Genomic DNA, 21,481 nt, shown 5'->3' on the forward strand with positions numbered 1-21,481 from the left:
AATTGGACACAATCTATGCAAGCAAAAAAGAAATCTTGGTGTTGACGTGAAATGACATGGTTCTAAACTATTTAAAAACAAAGGCAATTTGAGATGCTATTACTTTTGTTTATCTTGCTTCATCTCTGCTGTACATGCTGTATCTTGATGTAGTTATTTTGTTTAATTTCCCTAGGACAAGGACTCTTTGCATCTATCTAGCAATTTGCATGTGCTGAGATTTCTTATTTCTATAATTTGAGTACTGCAGTGTACATCTTTTTGAGCGATTACAAAAGAAGTAGCAAGTAGCAGTTACTACTCTGAAGCTGCAGAGTACTTCAGTATGATTTATCTTCCTGTTGCATGAATACTTCCATCTTCTGTTAGGAAACTGAGATGCCCATTGCTAAATGGAGGGTAATGCTAGGATGTATGCTGCTGCTGAGGAGAGTGTCAGAGGGGAGCTTGTCAGAGTGCTGTTCCTTTCACCAGCCCCATGTGAAGTTGTTGGCATGCTGGTCACATGTTAACACTCCTGTCATTCTCTGTCTTCACAGTCCAATTATGGAAGCTTTTGGCAATGCGAAGACTGTTTACAACAACAACTCAAGTCGCTTTGGGAAGTTTATTCAGCTGAACATCTGTCAGAAAGGAAACATTCAGGGAGGAAGAATTATGGATTGTATCCTTGTTTGGTGATTTGACCCGTGTTTGTGGGAAGTGCCTATGTACCTCCTTGATGGAGGACTGAGGGAGAACTGGCTTGCCTTTTTCTGTCCTTTCACCCCATCCTGAAATATACGCAGTTAAATTGAGCTGGTGTAGGTTGGAAGGGGAAGCAGCAACACCAAATTCACACATGCACTCATGCTTTTGTGGTGGCGTGGGGTGTATATACTCTTGGAGGAGCAACACTTCGGGTTGCTGCCGCTAGCGTGACATGGCTCATAAGCATTTCCCCTGTAATGAGCTAAAACAGCCTAAATCCTCGGGAATAACTTGAGTTGTCAGCCATTTCCCTCATTACTGTATCCAAAGATAAGCTGCTTACTCCTCTGGAAAAGTACTTGAAAGAGCAGAGCTGCTCAATTTCTGCAGTGTGAGTTTGGGTGGGTTAAATCCTCAGATTGGTCCTGCATTTGGCAAAATCAGTCTATGAGCCAGCTCCACCAGAGCAACAGAGGTGTGGGGATGAGGAATATTCCAAGGAGATCCTACCTGCTGTTTTAAACATAAACTGCTTTTTCAGTGGGAAAAATTTAATTCTTGAGGTTGTTTCCAAGCTTTAGAGGAAAAAAAAAGGCAAAGGAAAACAGATGTCATTTAAAATGCAGAATCTGCCAAGTCCAGTTTTGATGAGATGGAAGAGAAGGTGTTGATACACTGATACTAGAACTGCTACAACATTATCATTGTTGCTACTTTATTTATCTTGCTGTAGGTGTATTGTATGAAACAGATTTAGCATGTTTTAAGAAAAGACCATGATAGTCTTCCTGTTGTTTCAAACGAAAGAAGGACGATTATAAAAAGCCTCTGCATGAATTGATTTTTACTTTATTCCTTGACTGAAGCTTTTCTTGCTGGCTCCAGATTTATTGGAAAAAGTAAGTTGATGTTTCCTTTTGCTTAGTTAATTTTGTTTGATTAAATTTTTTTTGTCTGAAACTGTGGATAAAAAATTTGTCTTCAAAAATGATCACCTAAGTGGAAACTATTTTTTACTTTGACAGAATCGTGTAGTAAGACAAAACCCCGGGGAAAGAAATTATCATATATTCTATGCTCTGCTGGCAGGGATAGAAGAGAGAGAGAAAGGTGAGTGGCAAAGCACAAGTCACACAGCTGTAGTGGTTTTCTGCTAGCAGTCAGCAGTGGTGACAGCAGTGAAGAATTTAACTGCAGAAACCCACTAACCCAAGCTGAGAAATAGGTTATTTATTCAGCTGGGATTCAGTGAGTGTGAATTTGAGCTCAACTTGATAAAGGAACCTCCTTAGCTGAAGAATGTCACTGAGCTGACGGTAGTTTTCCTCCCAGCTTCTGCTGTGGCCTTGGGAAAATTACGTGGGGACAAACATGCCTCATTGTGTTCAATCTGAATATTTTTGCTGGTACTAAATAACTCCACAGCAACAAAGATAAATAATTCTGGTTGCTCTAATCCTTTCTCATAAAGAGTAAATCCACTGAACAAAAGAAATGACATTTGTATATGTGCAAAATAGCCTAAAGCTGTTTCAGCATCTCCCTGTGGGCCTGCTGTCTTTGCATGCTAAAAAGTAGAGTTAACTCTATTATGCAGCTAAAGCAAAATAACACCCCATCTGATTTTAATACAAAACCTTGTCTTGTGCATTGTCATAATTTCTGAGCAGATGAATTGTGAACTGTTTAAGTCTGACATAGTAACTTGTGGAGTACTTCTGTTTTGGTATTCCTTTTCACTCACCCTGTTTTCTCTCATTAGATGCTTTTTACTTATCTGTACCTGAGAACTACCACTACCTGAACCAGTCTGGATGTATAGCGGATAAGACAATCAGTGACAAAGATTCTTTCAAGGAAGTCATTGTGAGTTGCTTCCCTAGTTCTTTGCTTTAAAAGTGTTGGAAGTTCAATTGTGTGAGGCCCATTGACAGAGCAGGGTACAAAGCCTTCCTGTGCTTTTCTACATGTGCAGCTCTCTCATTGAGGCATTTATCCTACAGGGATTTATATTTTCTCAAAATGCTTCACTGTCATTTTGAGCATGCCTTTATCTTTCCTCCACTATTTCATTTTTACTCTGTTGTTTCAAAGTGTGCTGTAATTTAGCAAAATGTTTACGTTTTGAAATGAAAATAATATCTGTTGGGAAGTCAGTAAGACTTTTACATTCCTTTGCCTTTCCCTGCATTGTTCTATATTACAGATATGTATGCATATACATATATTTATATATGTGTGTCTATATATAAATACATACACACATATATATATATATATCACCATTTTTCAATCCGAAAGCTTTGCCCAAATCATGTGGCATCTACTGGGTGGAGTCTGCAGTGCAGCACACAGGGAGCAAAGCACCTGTGACTCTTTTAAGTTACAGCTGGGAAATCCAGTTGTGTGGAGTAACTTATACAATAGATTTATGAAAACATAAGCACAGATTAAAAACCTGGGTCCTGATGGAATATCTCTGAATGGCTTTGTATCTCACTTACACAGCAATTAGTCCATACTGACCATGCTAATTGGGTATTGTAGCACTGAGGTGCTGTGTGTTAGATTTTAAAAATCAGATAAAACATTTGGTTTTATGCCCTTCACCAAACTTTTTTTGCTTTGCTATGTTAATCTTTTTGCCAAACTGATGAACTAATGTCTCGCAGATGCAGCAGATTTTTTCATTGTAAAAATCCCTCATCTTGTATGGCAGAAGGAAGTGTTGGAAACGTTGATAACTTACCTATATTGTAGTCACATGCTGAAGTTGATTATCATGACATTTAATTTGTGCTAATCATCCCAGGCTAGGCAGACCATGAAATCATTTGGGCAGGTGATGTTTGCCTGCTGCCTGCAGCATGGGCAGGCTGGAAGCAAGGCTGCCAGGCTGTATTCCCAGAGCAGGAGGTGGGCAGAAACCCCCACAGCTCACCCTCACCTCTCTTTTCCTGTTACAGTTATCTCCTTTGCCTGCTTTTATTGCAGTGTAAGTCTTGGAAATGTTACTGAAGGGAAACTTTTTAATGGGAGACAGGAAGGAACAGCACAGTGCTCAGGGAGATGGACTTGTAGCGCTGCTTCCCTTTTGTTGTGAGAGGTTTTCTTTACAAAATAAACCTTCAACCATTATCTCTACCCTGCTTTGAATTGTGGAATGAGTCTGAGACTTTTCCATCTGTAATGGATGATTTATGAAAGACAAAATGTGTCATCTGTCAAACACCTGCAGTGACTATAACATGATGAGTCTGACTGTAAGGGTACAAAACAGTGATCTGGTCTCAGACAGGCTCATATTACACCCAGATTTGGAAGGTTTGGTCATTTCAAGAGGCATACAATTACGCCTTCTGTGTCAAAGGAAAGTATGTGTTTAGTGTTTTAATATTTTACTGTTTGCTCTTCTCCTTATTTATGTAGTTGAGCCTTGATTGTTGCCATGTTGTTAAATCATAAATTCAATGCTTTTTATATAGATACCTTTCTTCCTCAGTTTGACTGGAAGTTGTCAGACCACATTGGTGAGGTTCATGTTTGGGCACAAAAATGATCAAATCTTAAATGCTGCTGTGTTTTCTCCCCCGTGTCTTGTTACCTACAAGGCCAATAGGCAAATTTTGGTAAAAACATGCAGGACGTAATCAATTAATAATTCAAATGATAGTAATTGCATCTGATGCACAACTCAGTGGGTCGTTCCAATATTTATACTATTTTAATGATGAATTTGAAAGCAAATTACATCATCATTACAGCATCAAAGTGAAATTTCTTAAAAGCAGAGTGATACTTTCATGTTCCAAGATGTCCCAGTGATGCCTTAGAGTGGATTCAGTTTGGGATAAAACCAAAGGAATGGATTCGAGCCAGCTCTCTTTTAGTCCTGACTTGCTTTCCTGAGGCCTCTCATTTTTGAGTCTGTGCATGTTATTGAAGAAGCTCACATGTCATTCCAGACTGCAATGGAAGTGATGGAGTTCAGCAGGGAGGAAGTACGAGAAATTCTGAGGCTGTTGGCTGGCATTTTGCATCTGGGAAATGTTGAGTTCATCACTGCTGGTGGGGCTCAAGTGTCCTTTAAAACAGGTGAGAAGGCTGTGCATCAAAATCTAAATGTTTCTTGGGGTTCTGATAGCCTTATTTGTTGTTAGTATATTGAACATAGCAAGGACAAGGAGTAAAAGGGTTTTACTGCTTTTTAACATCTGTAAATGTTGATTAAAATATTAATTTGGGAGGATGGGGTTTGACAGATAAGGCAAAGTAGTCTGCTGCTAGATGCTGGGTCTTAATTTGGGAAGACCTTGGGCACATACTTATTCCATTAACAGTAATGAAATTCTATTTGAATCTAATTCCGTCTTTGAAATATTCTCAAGCTGATAAAACATAAGTGCTCAAATGCATTCCCTAACCAAGATCTCCACTGAAAGTATCTTTTTTTAGAGCTTTCAGTATTTCAATTACATATCTGAAAGAATGTGCTGGTATGTCTAAAGACTGAGCTGGTGGGCATTTAAAATTAAAAATATTTGTTTAAGTATGGCATGAGAGAGTAGCATTATGTACTGCTTTATATACCACATTATAGCAAAACTGAAGATTAAAGTAAGCATGGAAGAAAAATTTCACTGGTTTATCCTCATCATCCCAAGCAAATCAGAAACACGTTCATGCGGACAAAGAGTCAATTTCTGTTTGTGTCTGGAAAAATGTGTTAGTAGATTGTTTGAGTTCTTGACATGTAACATTAAGAGGAAAATAAATATTTGTGACTACTTGTTATGTGCTTCTACTACCAATTTCCTTCAGTTGCACATATTTATGCCTTTTCATGAGCAGCAAAACAGAATTTCTCACTGTGTTTTCATCTCTAATCCCTGTCATTTCAGGAGTGTCTTGAATGGTTGTGGTGGTTGTAGTAGTAGTAATAATAGTAAAAAACCAAATTGGTATAATAGCTTTATATATTTAGGGACATGTTTGTATTTGTCTTTCTCTTTTGTCAGCCCTGGGTCGATCTGCTGAGTTACTGGGATTGGACTCCACACAGCTAACAGAAGCATTGACTCAGAGGTCGATGATTCTCAGGGGAGAAGAAATCCTAACACCTCTTAGTATACAACAGGTAAAGGCATCTCAATTTTGACATATTTTTAGGGTCTTTGAAAGATGTCTTAGTCTTCAAGTCCAGAGAAATCATTGATCACTCAAGAACAGAAGCTTAGCTCATGCATCAGAGTTGTAATCAAAAGTACTACATAATTTTTTGGGGAAGGGTGTAATCTCTTTAGATCCCATCCTATTACTCTGGCCAGGGCTTATAGCTTGTCCCTTGATATTCTTATGAAGACTGATTACTTCCCATGTTTTTCAAATTCTAAACATGTAGGCTGATATTTTTTTTACTGTGGACACTTGTGTCAGGGGGGTGTTTTTTCAAAATTTTCAGGAGAAATATTTTTGTAATTTAAAATAAAAGAATTAGAAATAGGTATGCATAACATTATGTTTCCCTCTGGAAAAGGGTGAATTAAGGTATTGTTTCCTACACTTCTCTTTCCTTCCTCCACACCTGAAGTTTATTATTTCCTAGTTTTTTGAATGCTTTAGCTCTGAAACATAATTTTAAAACCACATTTTAAAGTACAGCTGTTTAATTTAAACTGTTAAAGCTCAAATTGTGATGCTTTGTAAGTACTACTACAATTGCTGCCAAGCTACATAGGAATAGGAAGCTGCTTGCATTATGTATTGTTTTGTGCTGTGCTAAGGACACTGACCAGCAGAGTCTTATCAGTTCCCAGTCATGGGGTGGTTGATGTGTTGTGTATTCCCTCTTTACGCAGGCAATAGACAGCAGAGATTCTATGGCTATGGCACTTTATTCTCAGTGTTTTGCATGGGTCATTAAGAAAATCAATAGCAGAATCAGGAGCAAGGAAGACTTCAAGACTATTGGAATTTTGGACATATTTGGATTTGAAAACTTTGAGGTAGGTTTCAAAAGCTTATTCAAATGGATTGTATAATATTTATGCTTTATTGCTTTACATATTTTTGTCATCTTTTCTGGAACTTGATTTTTAAACATGTTATTACCTAACCCATTCCCTTGTTTGCAAAGTGAAATACTTAAAGTGTATGCATTTTTGAAAATTTCTTGTCTCTTTAGGTAAACCGTTTTGAACAGTTCAATATTAACTATGCAAATGAGAAGCTTCAGGAGTATTTCAACAAGCACATATTTTCCTTGGAGCAACTGGAATACAGCAGGTAAGAGAGAGAGGAGAAATTGGAAAGAATTTTGACAATATCATATTCACCTGAAGTCTTAATTCGTAGCTACCTTAGCTTCCTTTGAAAGTCTCTGTCTGGAGCTGTGTATTTTATAAAACAAGCTGATTTTGCTGTAATTTGCAAGATAAATACACCAGCTTCTCCTATTTTTACAACTAAAATAATTTCAATAAAAAGGCCCACTTTATTTTCCTTAGGGAAGGACTAATTTGGGAAGATATTGACTGGACAGACAATGGAGAGTGCTTGGATCTTATTGAAAAGGTAAGAAGGAATTTGATACTGTTACCTATTTTTAGTTTTTTTGTTCTGAGGTGATATGTCTTTAAAATATTTGCCAACGCAAAGAACAAATGAAGAAAATGGTGGATCTTGCATGTTTAAATAGCAAACTTTTAATCACATCATTTTTGTGTAAGGCTATGTTAAGGATTATATTATAAGCTCTTTTCCTTGCAGCAACTTTTCTCTGTCTGTGATTATATACAAAAGCAATATTTGAGATGATTAAAAAGAGCCATTTGATCCATGCTCTCTCCTGCCATCAGTACAAGGCGGGCTGTGTGAGCTTATCTCCATGGCAGGGTGTGTGACTGCAAGAGTTCAGACGGGCACAGAAGCGAGTGGCAGCAGGCAGGGCATCCAGCGGGCAGGACGTCAGGGCAGTGCTGCTTTTCAGGAGCTGCTCTGAGCCCTTGGGAAGTGGCTTATTAAAATGTGCACCTGGACAACCATGTTTTCCTGAAAGGCTGTTATCAACCTGGAGCTTGCTGGACACATTAATTAACTGTGGGGTAGCTTGCTTTGTTTACCACATTTTGTAGCATGAAAAGTGGGGAACATCAAAGGAAATCACACAGAGGCATATGTAAAGCAAAGGGAGGTTGTGCTTCACGCAGGGTGAAGTTAAACTGTGTATCTTTTGCTCTGCCCCTGGGCACTGTGGGTGCTAAAAGTTTGCATTGGGTCAACAACTGAGTGGATAATTATATGGAAGAAACTTTTTTGAAAGGCTGTTTTACACAAACTCCTCAGACTTCTGATCATTGGAGATTTTGGAAGCTGGGGATATATTCTGCGGCAATGTCATTGTATGCATCTAAAAACTGCCTACGTCAGGAGTACTGATTCTTCCAGTAGCTTGTTTTTATTTATTTTGCCCACAGATCATATCCTCTATATTTCAAAAGGAGCGTTGCCAGAAAAACAGGATTACAGTCACCTTCAATAGTGGGGTTTTAGTTTTGTATAAGTGGTTTTGTGCCTCTCTGCACACAGCAACTTCAAGGACTGTGATTTTTCCAAACTGGGAACAACAGCTGTGTCCATCTGTGCACTAATTCATCTTCTGCCTCTTCTTGCTGTTCTAGAAACTGGGACTACTAGCACTCATCAATGAGGAGAGCCATTTTCCTCAAGCTACTGACTCCACCTTACTGGAGAAGTTGAATGCCCAGCATGCTGTATGTGATGTTTTGCTGATATTTGCTGTGCAAATTATGTAGGATCTCTTTGCTTTGGTAGAAATTCATGGTTAAAACATATGGGTGCATAGTTCTAGAGGCTTTTTTGGATGTGGTCCTACTTCCATGGCAATCCATATACTTTGTTGTCAAGGCTGAGTTGGTTACTGGAAGAACATACCCTTGTTGCTGTTCACGTAAAGGTTTCTATTGTGGTTAGTAAGTCAAATTCTTCTCTTAATGAGAGCTCTGTCAACCTGCAGTAGCTTAGATTATTTAGATCTTCAATTTCCTTTGATGTAATAAAGCATTTACCTTGATGTCATTTACTGAAAGTTTTCTGTTTCCTTTGTCCAGATTAGTATTACCTTTATTTGTGATACTGGAATTATTTTTCACAATTTCTGGGATGCAAGCATATCCACCAATCTTCATAACTGCCAGTTTAAGACAGAGCCTTCTCTTTCAAAGTGCTTTTTATAGATGGTTCTGCCAGATGGGGTTCAAGTTTAGTATAATGCCTTTTTATGTGCTATAAATCTGTTATTACTGCATTTGAAGCAGCCCAGACTAACAAATCCTATTATCATGAGTTGCTTGTTTGCTTTTGGAGCACTAATCTTCCAGAGAGTTTACTGGAAGACAATGGTCTGTTTAGGTATGGGTTGAGAGGATTATATGACAACCCCCTCCAAATATTTTTCTCTTTTTTTCCCCCCTCCAATTAGAACAATCCTTTTTATGTAAAACCAAGGGTTGCCGTCCACAACTTTGGAGTGAAGCACTACGCTGGGGAGGTAATTTCTTTATTTGCTGAAATTATTCCAAGCAGAACTTTCATTAGCTTAATTTTCCCCCAAGGCTGCTCAAAATTAACTAAAGCACTCTGTTCCCTCAGCACTTTTTACAGCACCACTCTTGTGAGAGGTGCCTGACTTTTTGGCTTGTTGTTTGAACCAGCTCTGTTTCCTTCTAGGTCCAGTATGATGTCAGGGGGATCTTGGAGAAGAACAGGGATACTTTTAGAGATGATCTCCTGAACTTGTTACGTGAAAGCAGGTAAGTTTCTGTGATTTTTGTTAAGGACATATGCTAAGGGGTGTTGTATTAACTAATTCTGGCAGGATTAAACACCTAATTCTGCTGGGGTTTGAGTACATTAGATGTTGCATAGCAGCAGACATTGACAGACCTGAAAGGAGCACAGAATGAAATAGAGATGAGCATATCATATCACAGAAATGAGCATATCAGAGTTGCCTGTAAGCAGGTCTGACTGTAATCAGTTCTCACTAAGTTGGGTTTACATACATTGTAGTATTGTTGCTGTTCAGTCCAGGGGCTTCCTGGAGAACTAACGTGCTGCTCTGTAATGAGTAAGGATGCTGGAAGGCGGTCGTGGTTTTTAACTGTTTCAGAGTACCTCATAGGCAGCGTGCATGTGTGAGTTTTTACTTCATGTTTGTATTTCTGGCATTCCCTAATTGGTTGAACACTTGCTATCGGAGACTACCACAGTGCAAACTGCCATATAGCAATTGCTTTAAGGGGAGGACTTCTATTAAGATTTATCTGACTGAAAGTCTGAGCTTGGATGCCTTTGGTACCTGCATGTCTCATGTCATTCTGCTGTGTAAGGTCTTAGGGTCCTTATGGTGGTACTCTGTGAGCTGTGGTGGTACCACAGCCCTTTTTGTAGATATTTGGTTGAGACTCAAGAACACACAGAGGAATGGCAGAAGAAAAGGGAGCTGAGCCTGGATGTTGCTGTCTCATCTGGTGCCCTTCCCTATCCCCTCCAGTCATCCTGCCTTGCTGTGCGAGTTGCTTGTTTGTAAATCCCTTAAGCCCTTCTGTGCCAGGGAAACTGTTAATAAGCAATTCCCTCTGTGTTATTTGTTCTGGATTTATGACATTTCTGATATAACATCTGTCAACTGAAGTATCTAGGTAAAAACATTAAATGAGTTAAACTGGGCTGGGTCTGGTTTTGCTTTTGCACCAAAATCTGTGTGGAGTTTGAATTAAAATGTCTGTGTTTCTGTAGAAATGCTAAGAGGAAAGTACCCAACCAATAGGGTAGAAAACAGCATGCACAGCTGTTATCTGAAAATGAGGCTTGCATGGATGGCTGTTTTGTGTTATGTCCCTAACCAAGCTGGAAATCTTGTTTTTCAGTCAGTTCAGGTACAATTCTGGTTGAAGTCAGCTGCAGTTTTGGTTGAGTGAAATGCAGTAAAGCCTCTAGGATTTCACACTTCATTTCCCTAATGAGGTGTTTGGAATTGAGAAGAAAGAACCTCCTTGTTTTGTTGGTTTTTTGGGGGAGGGGTTTGTTTTTTTGTTTTGTTTTGTTTTGGGTTTTTTGTTTGTTTTTTTGTGGGTTTTTTTTGTTTTGTTTTGTTTTTTCTCCCCTGGAAAATTCTGCAAAGGCAAAATCTATTGTTTATTAAAGATTGTGGAGAAAAACAATGAGCATGTTTTTGATGATGGAGCTTCTTGCTAAGAGACAGTGCTTTCTTTGCATTCTACAGTGATGAACCTCATAGTCTGTTAAGATACCCTTTAGAAATACTATTTTTCTTTTCCGTTTCAGTCTTGATTTCATCTATGATCTGTTTGAACACGTTTCAAGTCGCAACAATCAGGACACTCTTAAATGTGGAAGCAAGCACCGAAAGCCTACTGTCAGTCTCCAGTTCAAGGTTAGTTAATGTGTTGGCTCTGCTCTGTAGCTCATCAGTGACAGACAGACCCTGGTCAGTAAGGAACAGGTGCAGATGGAGAAAGGCAGAACTTGAGCATGAAAGCACTTCTGTGTCTTCTATGACACTGCCCTTGCTAATTGATTGACTGTTCTGGCTAGCTTCAAGTAGACACTAACCTTTCCATCACACCATCCCCACAAAACTTCTGTTGCATTCCCCACTTGCCTATTTGTTCTTATTTTCAAACCTCTTCTATGAAGTTGGTCTCTCTTGTCCTGATTTGTCTTTATAATCTAAATCTAGCCACAAAATCCCACAAAGCCTTACAGCAGTGCCTGTAATGCTGAGAAAAATAAGTGCTGAATAAATACCTCATTAAGGTGTTGCCTTGCTTTAACTTAAAGTTTGGAAGGCATTTTTGTTAAACACCTTTTTATGAGGCTTTATAGCCTCTCATCAAAAATGGCACCAAATTGAAATGTAGCATAAAGTCTAATCTGCAAATTATTTAAAAGGGAAAGATTGGCATGAAACATCTCCTAAATTGCCTGAGTACAAGTCTGGATTAGTTGCCTTTCATTTTGTTTGAATTAATATATTTTTGCAGAGTTCATTCACTTTTTTTAAAGAAGAGTAGACTCAAACCCCTTAAGGGCAGATTTTATCCTAATAGACTATTGCTACGTGTTGGACAGAACAGCAAGGAGTGTATGCTGGGGCACCCACAATGTGTTTTATTAAAAAACACTGATGTATTTTCGGGACAGCTTGCTTTATGCTACCATAACTCATCTCAGAAGTACCCATTTCTTGTCATGAGATGGTGTTATTTGCTGGTTTTCTGGGATAGCTGAAGGTACTATTTCCACTTGGTAATTTCTATATGTGCAAAGTAGACCTTTAAATGTTAACCTTACAAAAACAGACCATATTTTTTCGCTCATTTGGCAAGGTAGAACAAAGTGTAGTAGTCCTGTTCTCTGTCAGGGGCCCTGGAAAACATAAGGGTGATAAAACATGAAATCAAAACATTATTGCCTCTTATCTAACACTGCAGTAACTGACCATTAACCAGCTGGGCTGCTTTACAAGATGTTGACCTTCACATCATGCCTTCCCCAGAGAATTAGGTTGGGTGGTTTTTACCTGTTTTAAAGCCTTACAGGGATTAGTCCATCTTATTTCAACTGAAGATTAGAACTTTGCCTTCACAGTTTTATTCTCATGATAAATTGGTTGACTCTTCTTTTCATTTGATGACCTGCCTAATGCAGGCCTGGGGGTGCATGCAGGATAGCAGAGTTTAGATACCATCTGTTCAGCCTGTTGATTACCAGGGCAAGCTCCAGATTAGCTCATCACCTGACAGTGACTTAGAGGCTTGCAGCACTGTGGAGAATCTGCTGGCTGTACTACAGGTGAAAGTGAAAATAGTTTACATCATTTTTGTTTAGACTGACCAGCTTTTCCAATCTGCAAGTGGGAGCCTGGGATGAGAGAATTGTGCACAGATGTAATGTTCACACAGGTTTAATATGAATGAAACTTATTTTTCAGAGCTGTAAATATTTGTCTTTACACAAAGATTTTCGTCTTTGTATATTCTGTTTAATATTTGCTGCCCAACTCCCTGGTCCATAGGCTGGCAAAGGCAAGCGAACCAAGGACTACCATTTATGTTCCCAGTTATTTTGCTGTTTCCTCACTTTGCCCTGCACCAGCGTGTGCACAGCCATAACTCTGCCTGCTGCCTTTCTCACTGCATGTTCAATCACCAAGTAAGTGCTTGGTCTGCAGATTAAAGCAAGAATTTGTTATAACAGACTGACATTGACAGTTTTGCTCCAAGACATATGGCAGGACACACAGTGTTGCTCCTTTAAAATGTGCACTTTCTGCCTCCTTGGCAGCCTTCTCTGTATTCTCTCTGCTGCCTGGAACAAAGTGCCACCTTTGAGGGGTGTAACTTTACCATTGCTAACTTTGTGGGCTCTTCAGAGCCTGAGCTCCTCTCCTGTACAATCATTTGTATCTCTGCAAAGTAAATGGAAGACTTCAGTTTAAAAAGGCTCATCATACTTAATGATACAGAATGAGGCAAGTTGGAATAAGATACAGAATGATGGCTCAGGCGGGAAAGGGGCGGATGTGTAATTAAAGTAATAATCATAAAAGGACTGAGGGATTTTGTGATTTTTATCTCAAGGCTGAGGTTCAGACAACTGATAGTCTAATGTGCATTGGCTCATTCAGAGTTCTAAAGCTAGGAAAAAACCTGTTGTCTTCAGGGAAGATGGAAAATGAGTGGGTTTGGGGTAGTTGAAATGAAAAGAGGAAATCTGAGTTGGTGGATTTTGCCATAGACCCCTTATCTTTCCTTTTGACTTGCTCAAGTTTAGCTGTTTGGGAATGTGGATCCTAACTCTTAAGCAGTCATTTGAAAGATGCCTGAAACAACAATTTTGTGTTTCCTTATGAACAGTTGTCTTCATATCAGTCTGTGAATCTTGTTCATTGTTAAACGGTGATGTCAGTTTTGATCAGAAGAGCCAGTGGAAGAAGGGAACACACACGTATTGACCCCATCTGTTTGGAAGCAAGAGCTTCCACGGTGCAGTAACTTCTGGTGTGCACCACTAGGTGTTGCAGTTAGATGCTGTCTGCAGGGCTGAGCTGCAGGACCTCTTGTCCAGGGTTATGTTGCTTGTACAAAAATCCAGCTTGTGAACTACTGTCTTCTCTCTGCCATTGTTTCAGGAATCACTTCATTCCTTAATGGCGACACTGAGTTCTTCAAACCCTTTCTTTGTTCGGTGCATCAAACCCAACGTGCAGAAGGTAAGATTTTAAATGGTGTCCGTCTTTTCTGTACATCTCAGGCCTAATCTTTTGTTGCCTGTCTGGTCATTTACCACTGTGTGAAGCAGAGGATAGCATTCTTCACTGGTTTTGTAGAAGGCTTTCAAGGGAAAGGCACTGGGAAGGGCTTTTGAATTTTTTTTTTTTTTTTAGCACATGGCCTATGTACCTCTTTAATAGTCATTGCTCACAACTCTGATAAATGACTGGCTCTAAGGAAGGTTATAAACAGAAGGTAGAAGGCTGAACTTCTTGTGTGACACCTCTGTGAGAGCCTTTTTAGGGAGAAAATATCAAAATCGCAAAGTTTTAAATCACTAGAGGCAGTGATTCAGATGTGTATAGAAAAACCAGTGTGAATGACTCTGTTGTCAGACTCTTGGTCTTTCAATTTATGAAAATACCTAGAACTGTACATGCTGGATGTTTTGTTCTGTTTCAGATTTTTGTTCTTAAAACAAAAAGAAGAGCAGACTCCAAGGAGATTAAGGCTTACAATATCAATTTGTCTTTTGAGTTACAGATAATGAAAGGCAGTGTCAAGATTTGCCTAAATGTGTTGGAGGGCTCTCTAGAAATGAAGTGGTAGTGGTACAGTAGTAATTGAAATTAATTTTATTAGCCTGGTTCTGGTATCCTGGGGTTTTCCATATCTGTTTTGGGCATAATAGACTGTTATTCAGGCATGGTCTGCTTTTGTCAAAAATACAACAGCCAGAGATGCTAGTGAATCTGATTTATGGCTTTCACATGGCAACTCAGAGATTAGTGACTTTACTATAAATCCATTTTTAGATGTTCCATTTTTCTGGGCTGCCTAGTTAATCAGGATAGCAACAAAACAGATGTGTGGATTTCATTGTAGGTTTTAGTGCCACCTGGACAGTGGGCATCCTTTACTTTACATGTTTTCATTTGCTGACTGTTCTGCTACTTGTGATGTGCCAAATGACACGTAGATTTTGGGCACCTTAGCCAGAGGAAGCAGCCTAGAAGCAAATAAAAATAACTTTCTGTGTCTTGAGGTGTTTGGTGCTCTGAGGTGTGAAGCCACCCAGGCGGCTGAACCCACATGGATGACAGAGCCCTGACGAGTAGCTGGCATTTGTGGGCTTGCATGTTTAGCAAAGTCAAAAGGCAGTTTTGAAAAGCTTGTCTGCTTCCCTGCTCCTGTTCTCCTGTTTCTGTCTGGGAGCCCCATGGCCCTTTAATAGAAGGATTTTGGTAACAAACTCACAGGTTTTCCTTATCTGTCCTTTCATACCTGACTAATAAGGCTCATCTCCACAGTAGCAAAGGTACAAGGATTTGCTGTGATTGATGCAAGAATCAGGCATTTCTTGCATTTCCATAGCAAGAAAAACACCGAGTTCCTACTCCTATGTTCCTTGTTCTTCCAGTCTTTTCCCACTAAAGTGCTTCATCTCTGACAGTTTTGGCGAGTGTTACTGTATCTGCACATATATTTTACTACCACTAAAACACAGTTCTCACAGAATTAGCAGCTGTGAAAGGAGAAGAAGCTTGAGACAGTCTCTGGGGACCACCTCTAACTGCAGGAGTGCATGCAGGAACGGATTGGGAAATTTCTGTAGACAATCCATTTCAATGTATGTGTAAAATCTCACTGAAATCTTATGCAAAAATGGTTGTTTTCCATTTGCGTTTATTTGATTGCAAATTTAACTTAAATGAATGGCTTTACTTAATAAGAAATACTGTTTGAAGAACAAGAGTCAAGGGCTTCCCTTTTGTAGCTGACTCAGTAGAAGACTTGACTGAAAATGAGAAGGAAAGCCATATATAATGCTTGTCAATGGCATTCTTCATTCAGCGAAGTGTTACCAAAATGCACCTTCGGGATTCACTGTTGGAAGTTTTGCCTGCTGTATGCTGCTCTCTATCTCCCACTCCCCGTTGAACAGGCACAGTAATTTTTAGTGCTGACCTCGTGACATCGGTGGTGCCTCTCCTTCTGCAGCAGTGGAGGTATTGGAGCAGGCACAAAGCCAGTGTTTTGGCTGCTGTGTACCTTTGCTGGGTTCTCTAGGTGCACATCCCATTGAGTGGTATGCAGTTTATCCTCTCGTACAACATGTCACTTCTTTCCAATTAGACAAAAGAAAATAAGGTGACTCAGTTTGCTGTGAACCAACATGGCTCAGAGACAGAGGAGCTGTGCATGGACTACCAGGGATCACCACATACATGACTCACTGTGCAGGGCTAGTTAGAAAAAAACAAACTGCTTGAAAGATTTGGATGAGCTACTGAAGTGGAGTAAACTTGGATCAAAATAAGCATTTTCCTGACCATTTTCCTCTGTGTGTGCAGTCATAGTGATATGGAATGATAAATGTCACTCAGAAGGTACTTAAACAGTGCTTGCCAAATACCTAAGTATGTGGAAGAAAGGGGTGTTTTACTGCTTTTTTGAAATACACAGCATTAAAGGAGAGCTGGACCAGAGAGATTTGTCAAGGAGAGAGCTGAAAGAGGGTTATTGGGAGCAAAGCCTCTCCATCTACTTGTTCCTCTCTCGATTGGATACAAATAGGGATACACCTGTTGATAAATATCCTTTGTAACTGGAGGGGAGGAGCTGGGGGAACTCAAAAAGTATGTTTGAATTCTGTAGGTGCATGAAGTTAAGCAAATAGAAGTAAAATTCAAGCCTTTGAAAAGCAGAATGTATAGCAAGATACTTTCTCTGCTGTTCTAGATATTGAAGCATATTCATGTTGGTAGCAGATGTGATAATTTACAGTAATTATTTCATTGTTTTAATTTTTCTAAAGTTCAATTTTTAAATATGTTGCAGTGGCAAGCAAAAACAATTCAGCTTAAGCAGTAAACCACTGAACATTTACATATGAAAGCAGGTTCTGCACTCATTAGTGCAATTTCCTAAAGGGAGCGCATGGAGTACGTGACCTTTTGTCACAAGACATTTCAGCAGGCAGGCCTCAGACAGAAGGACAGAGGACCCATTAATTTTTGGGAGACCCCAGAACAATCAGGGTATCTGTTTTCACAATTTCCAATCTGTTCTGAACTATCCATAACATGGAAACTTTTCCACTTGGTATGCTTAATGAGTGTTTTCTGCTAATGAAGTGTCTTTCTCCTCAGCTCCCCTTATCTTCACTGCAGCTGGCAGAACTATGTATCATTTCATCCCTTTGAACTTTAGCACATCTTTCTGTTTCTTGGTTTCATGTTTCTTTTTCTGTCTCCTGTTTTACTTGATATTGATTCCTCTCTGCAACCTTCCCTTTTCTGATCTCTGTCTCCTTTTCTTTGTGTGCCTTAAATTAAAAAACAAACACTACAAAAAAAAAACCCAACAACAAAAAAAAGACTGTCTTTTTAAAAGAAGCTGCAGCCATTGCTAAAATCATCAGCTGAATGTTCTTCCAGCTTGATGCTATTAATAAAGTTGCTAAGCCTTAGTGCTATTCAGGAGACTGATCAGAGTAAATTTAAGATCTAAACTTCCTATTCAAGCTGTTTCAGAGGCAGAAGTTTTCCTGTTGCCCAGAAGCAGCCACCCTTGGGCAGCTTGGCTCAAGTGCTTTCTCAGGTTCCTTTTTCCATTTAGGCTATTTCTTGAAAATACATTGTCATAATCTCCAGTGGCACAATACTGGTATAATCATAGTGAGTGGCCCCACCTCCAGCATCTGCAGGTCCTCAGCTGTTCTGGTCTCTCAAAACCTCAGTTATTACAGTTTGTTTTTATAATCCCCTGTTCTCAAGACTTCAGCAGGTTCAGATGTGGTCATTCTCTCCTGTGCATAAATAGATGCATGCACTTCTCTTTGGTTACAGATCTAAGACCAGTTTGGTCCTGATAGACAAAATTCTGGCTTAATTATAGTTCACATAAATTTTTGTCTACATCAAATACTTTAACTTTTTAAATAGTTTTTGTAGGAAACTTGTATGAGTTACACCAGGCAACAGGATTCCAGGATCCCAGTCACGTCTGTCTGGTCATTTATTGTCAGTGTCATTCTTCTGTTGTAGTGATGGTCCTGTCACTGTCAAGATAAAAGCTGCCTTCTCTCAGACCTTATGATCTCTAAAGGAACAATTCTGTTTCTCTTTTTACATTTTTTTAGGTTTTTACATTAACTTTTTTTTTTAATCTTAAAGTTTAATTAGGTTTGGTAAATAAGTGAGACAAAATTAAACCGTATTGTAAAGCTACTGCAGGATAGGGGCTACAGGGAGCAACAGAAAAAATGAAAGTGGTAATACCTTAGCAGTACAAAGGAAGATGGTAGAAAAAAATCTGTAATAAATTCTGTGAAGTCTACTGCTCTTAGAGTCCTATCATGCTCCATATTCATTCTGGGAAAATTAGTATCAAGGCAATAAGATTGTTAACATCGCTCTGGGGACAGAGCCATTTGAAGGGATCAAGGTATGGCTATTGGCACCTGCAGTGTACTTTGAGGTATAGGTCATTAATGACCATGAGACACCCTGGAATAGAAAGCAGTTTGTCCTCTAATATGAAATAAGATACAAACCTATTTTGCTTGGCGCCTGAATTAAAGTTGTGTTCTTAAAATAGATCTGAATCATTACAAATGTAAGTTTAGCATGATACCAGCCTAAACACCAGGTAGAAGTACAGCTCAGGAATGCAGTGCAAAGGAACAGTGATAGCACAGCTTGACCCCATCTGCAAGGGTGATTGTGTGCAGGGTGTGGAGCAGGTACAAGTGCAGGGAATGCAGTAGGTGAGCTGGTTGTCAAGCTGGAATTGCAGTATTGTCATATTGAGACTCAGTATGAATTACTGAGTTTGCCTTCTGGGGAGATTTTTTTTTTTTTTTTTTTTGCAGAAATATGGATGAGAAGAGTCCAAGTCTAATGGTACTGCCCTGGGAAGAGCATTGACACATAACCTTGAAAGATTCAGACAGAGAAATTCTGAACTTCAGGGTATTCTGTACCTGAAACACAGGATTGCTAAGCATCTGGATAACTTCACTTTCAGAAGTCCTTTTTTAAAAAAAATTATCCTTAATTAGGTGGTCTAGTTCCAAATTTCTCTGGCCATCCTATTGGAGTTGTATACCACGCGTTTGCTTTATACAGTAAAATTCAGTACATTCTGGGTCTCCTTAGAGGGGAGCAGATGCCTTTGTGGGTTTTTAAATATGCTGAGCCTAGCAGTTAAAAGATAAAAAGTGTTAGGCCCTAAATGGAGGTGTCTCTATGGTTTAGTCAGTTGCCAAGCCCTGGGATATCTCTTCTGCAGCAAAACTGCAGTGGTGTCTGGTACTGAGAGCTAGCAGATCACAGGGTAAATTTGACTTGCTGTCCAAAAGGGAAAGGTAATAGATAGCCTGATCACGTTAATAGTTACTCTGTCATACTTTGAAAGTAGAGGAAATAGATAATATAGCCCAGGTGGAGCTGCTGGGTGTGTGTGTGCCTGTCTGTAGAAAGTTAAGGTCTAGCAGTATTCATTTACAGCTGTATAAGCAGCTCATATATAAGAGATCCTTTTTGCCTTTTTAAAAATCTCTCTTTAATCTCAGTTGTTCTCAATAAATACTTGGTTTAAGAAAGCTTTCTGGCTGCCAATTGCTGCTGTCATTGCTTCTGGAGGCAGCAGAGCCACAGGCTGTGAGCACAGACTACTCTTGCTTGGGCAGCTTGGGTCAGACTCAGGCAGCTGCTGCTCAGGCTCATCATTTGGGAAAAGAGCAACTGTTTCCCAAAAACACAGCATGCTGGCCTGATCTTGCAGGTCAACAATTGCGAACAATTTATCCTCCTTACCCTTTAACTAGCTCAGAAGGCTTTATTATTCATAACCAGGAAGGCGCAGTCGGAAGGTGTGGTGTCGTGCCTGGCCAACGCCAATTAATTCAGCTACCTGGATCTTGTCGCCTTGGGTTTTGTAGAATTACATAGCTTCAAATCAAGACTTGTGGAGTATGTCCCAGCTGCATCATTTTCTGACACATCACTTGAGTAATTAGGTCAGGCGCTAGAGGACTCATTCCTTAGGTAAAAGTGGTAGGGAGAGTGGGTGTGAGGAAAGCAATCGCTCCTGCTCGCAGAGTGCTGGCAGTAATGTTACATGTGAATCTGAATCCCTGTCTGAAAGAACAAGGTGTTTCGTGCTGTATGTAAGCCATGCTTCAGTGTCTTCTCTGAAAGATCACTCCCATCACTGCTGTGGTGCAGCCTCTTGGTTATACTGCCTGAGAGCCACTGGGTTGTCCCTTTGTCCCCATCTCAGAGTATCCCTGCTTGCTGGGCTGAAGTAGGTCATTCCACTCGCCGAGCAGTCACCCAGACAAGGCATGTTCTTCTCCATCAAGGTTTGTTGTTTGCTAAGCAGGGCTGACAAGGCATTCCTTTGCTAAGTGTATTAGGGTTTGTCTTTCAGTGACCGTGGTTAAGGGGTTTAAAATTGAGCTGTTTAAGGCTAGGGACAGAGAGCTGAGATGGGATGCTGCAGGCAAGGCAGCAGACACTCTGCTGTAAAGGTTGCACTCAACTCCAGGCAGAGCAGGCAAACAAGAGTTTTGCATGTTTTACAGCATGGACCATTTGGTAGGACTCTGTCCACAAGTGGTAGGAGTAATTTCTGGATCTTGGATAGTAACTGTGGCAGTATGTAAGCAGGATGGAGGGACACATGGGGAGCAATTGCTGCTTCTGGAGGGACTTGGATGGGGGTGTCCCAGATGACAAAGTATCAGAACAATTCTGTGGAAAAATCAAATGCCCGGAGATGGGATATTTTTAATGTACAATGCTTGCTGTGTAGTTCAGTGTAATATCTAAGAGTGAGAAAGACTTTGACTGCTTCAGCAATTGATCTGCCAGCAGCAGAGGATCTTACTGCCTACAGCTGTCTTCAGGCACTACAATAATTCTTGCGTGTTGTGCCACCTGATCGATTTTTTTGTGGCTTATGAATTCCTTTATATGTGGCTATGTGGCATAGATAGGCAATCGAGGAACTGCAACTACTGATCCAAGTCTGAAGTATTTGCTTTTTATAAATACCAGCAAAGAACTTGGCTTTTCTTTCTTCTTGTGCGCTCTACAAAGCATTTGAATTGCAAACATTGTCATGCAAATGTATGCGTTCAAAAACTGTGTACTTCATCAAGCTCTGGAAGTTTTCTTCTTTAACTACTACAAAAAAAAAAAAAATCCCCCCATCTCTAAATGGCAATTTACATTCAAATCCTGTTTGCTGTGTTCTCATGGTAACTACTCTGAGGGAACATGCACAGTCCATGATAAATAGACATCTCTAGAGCTCCAAAAGCATCACTGGGGTACAGAGCATTGTTCTTTAGCAAAAACTTTAAAGTTTACAGATCTCTTCTTTGCTAAGCTGTGTCATAGGGCATATTGTGCATTTTATCTCTTAAGGTTTCGGAATTTGTTGGCTGTGAAATAAATATA

At 39.7% G+C, this 21,481-nt stretch overlaps 1 protein-coding gene across 1 annotated transcript in view; it reads left to right on the forward strand.

Annotated features, from left to right (window-relative positions):
- The window catches only part of MYO10 (myosin X), a 163,235-nt gene that overhangs the window by 97,818 nt on the left and 43,936 nt on the right, over positions 1-21,481 (forward strand). The window contains exons 6-19 of the mRNA XM_053942574.1: positions 540-664; positions 1,576-1,589; positions 1,716-1,800; positions 2,453-2,556; positions 4,656-4,785; positions 5,709-5,827; positions 6,549-6,695; positions 6,875-6,975; positions 7,197-7,263; positions 8,370-8,462; positions 9,191-9,259; positions 9,439-9,521; positions 11,059-11,167; positions 13,928-14,008. Of these exons, the coding sequence (XP_053798549.1) occupies positions 540-664; positions 1,576-1,589; positions 1,716-1,800; positions 2,453-2,556; positions 4,656-4,785; positions 5,709-5,827; positions 6,549-6,695; positions 6,875-6,975; positions 7,197-7,263; positions 8,370-8,462; positions 9,191-9,259; positions 9,439-9,521; positions 11,059-11,167; positions 13,928-14,008 (1,327 nt within the window). The remainder of the gene's footprint in view (positions 1-539; positions 665-1,575; positions 1,590-1,715; positions 1,801-2,452; positions 2,557-4,655; positions 4,786-5,708; positions 5,828-6,548; positions 6,696-6,874; positions 6,976-7,196; positions 7,264-8,369; positions 8,463-9,190; positions 9,260-9,438; positions 9,522-11,058; positions 11,168-13,927; positions 14,009-21,481) is intronic.

The sequence above is a fragment of the Vidua chalybeata genome, chromosome 1, assembly GCF_026979565.1.
Source record: "Vidua chalybeata isolate OUT-0048 chromosome 1, bVidCha1 merged haplotype, whole genome shotgun sequence".
NCBI classification, from domain to species: domain Eukaryota; kingdom Metazoa; phylum Chordata; class Aves; order Passeriformes; family Viduidae; genus Vidua; species Vidua chalybeata.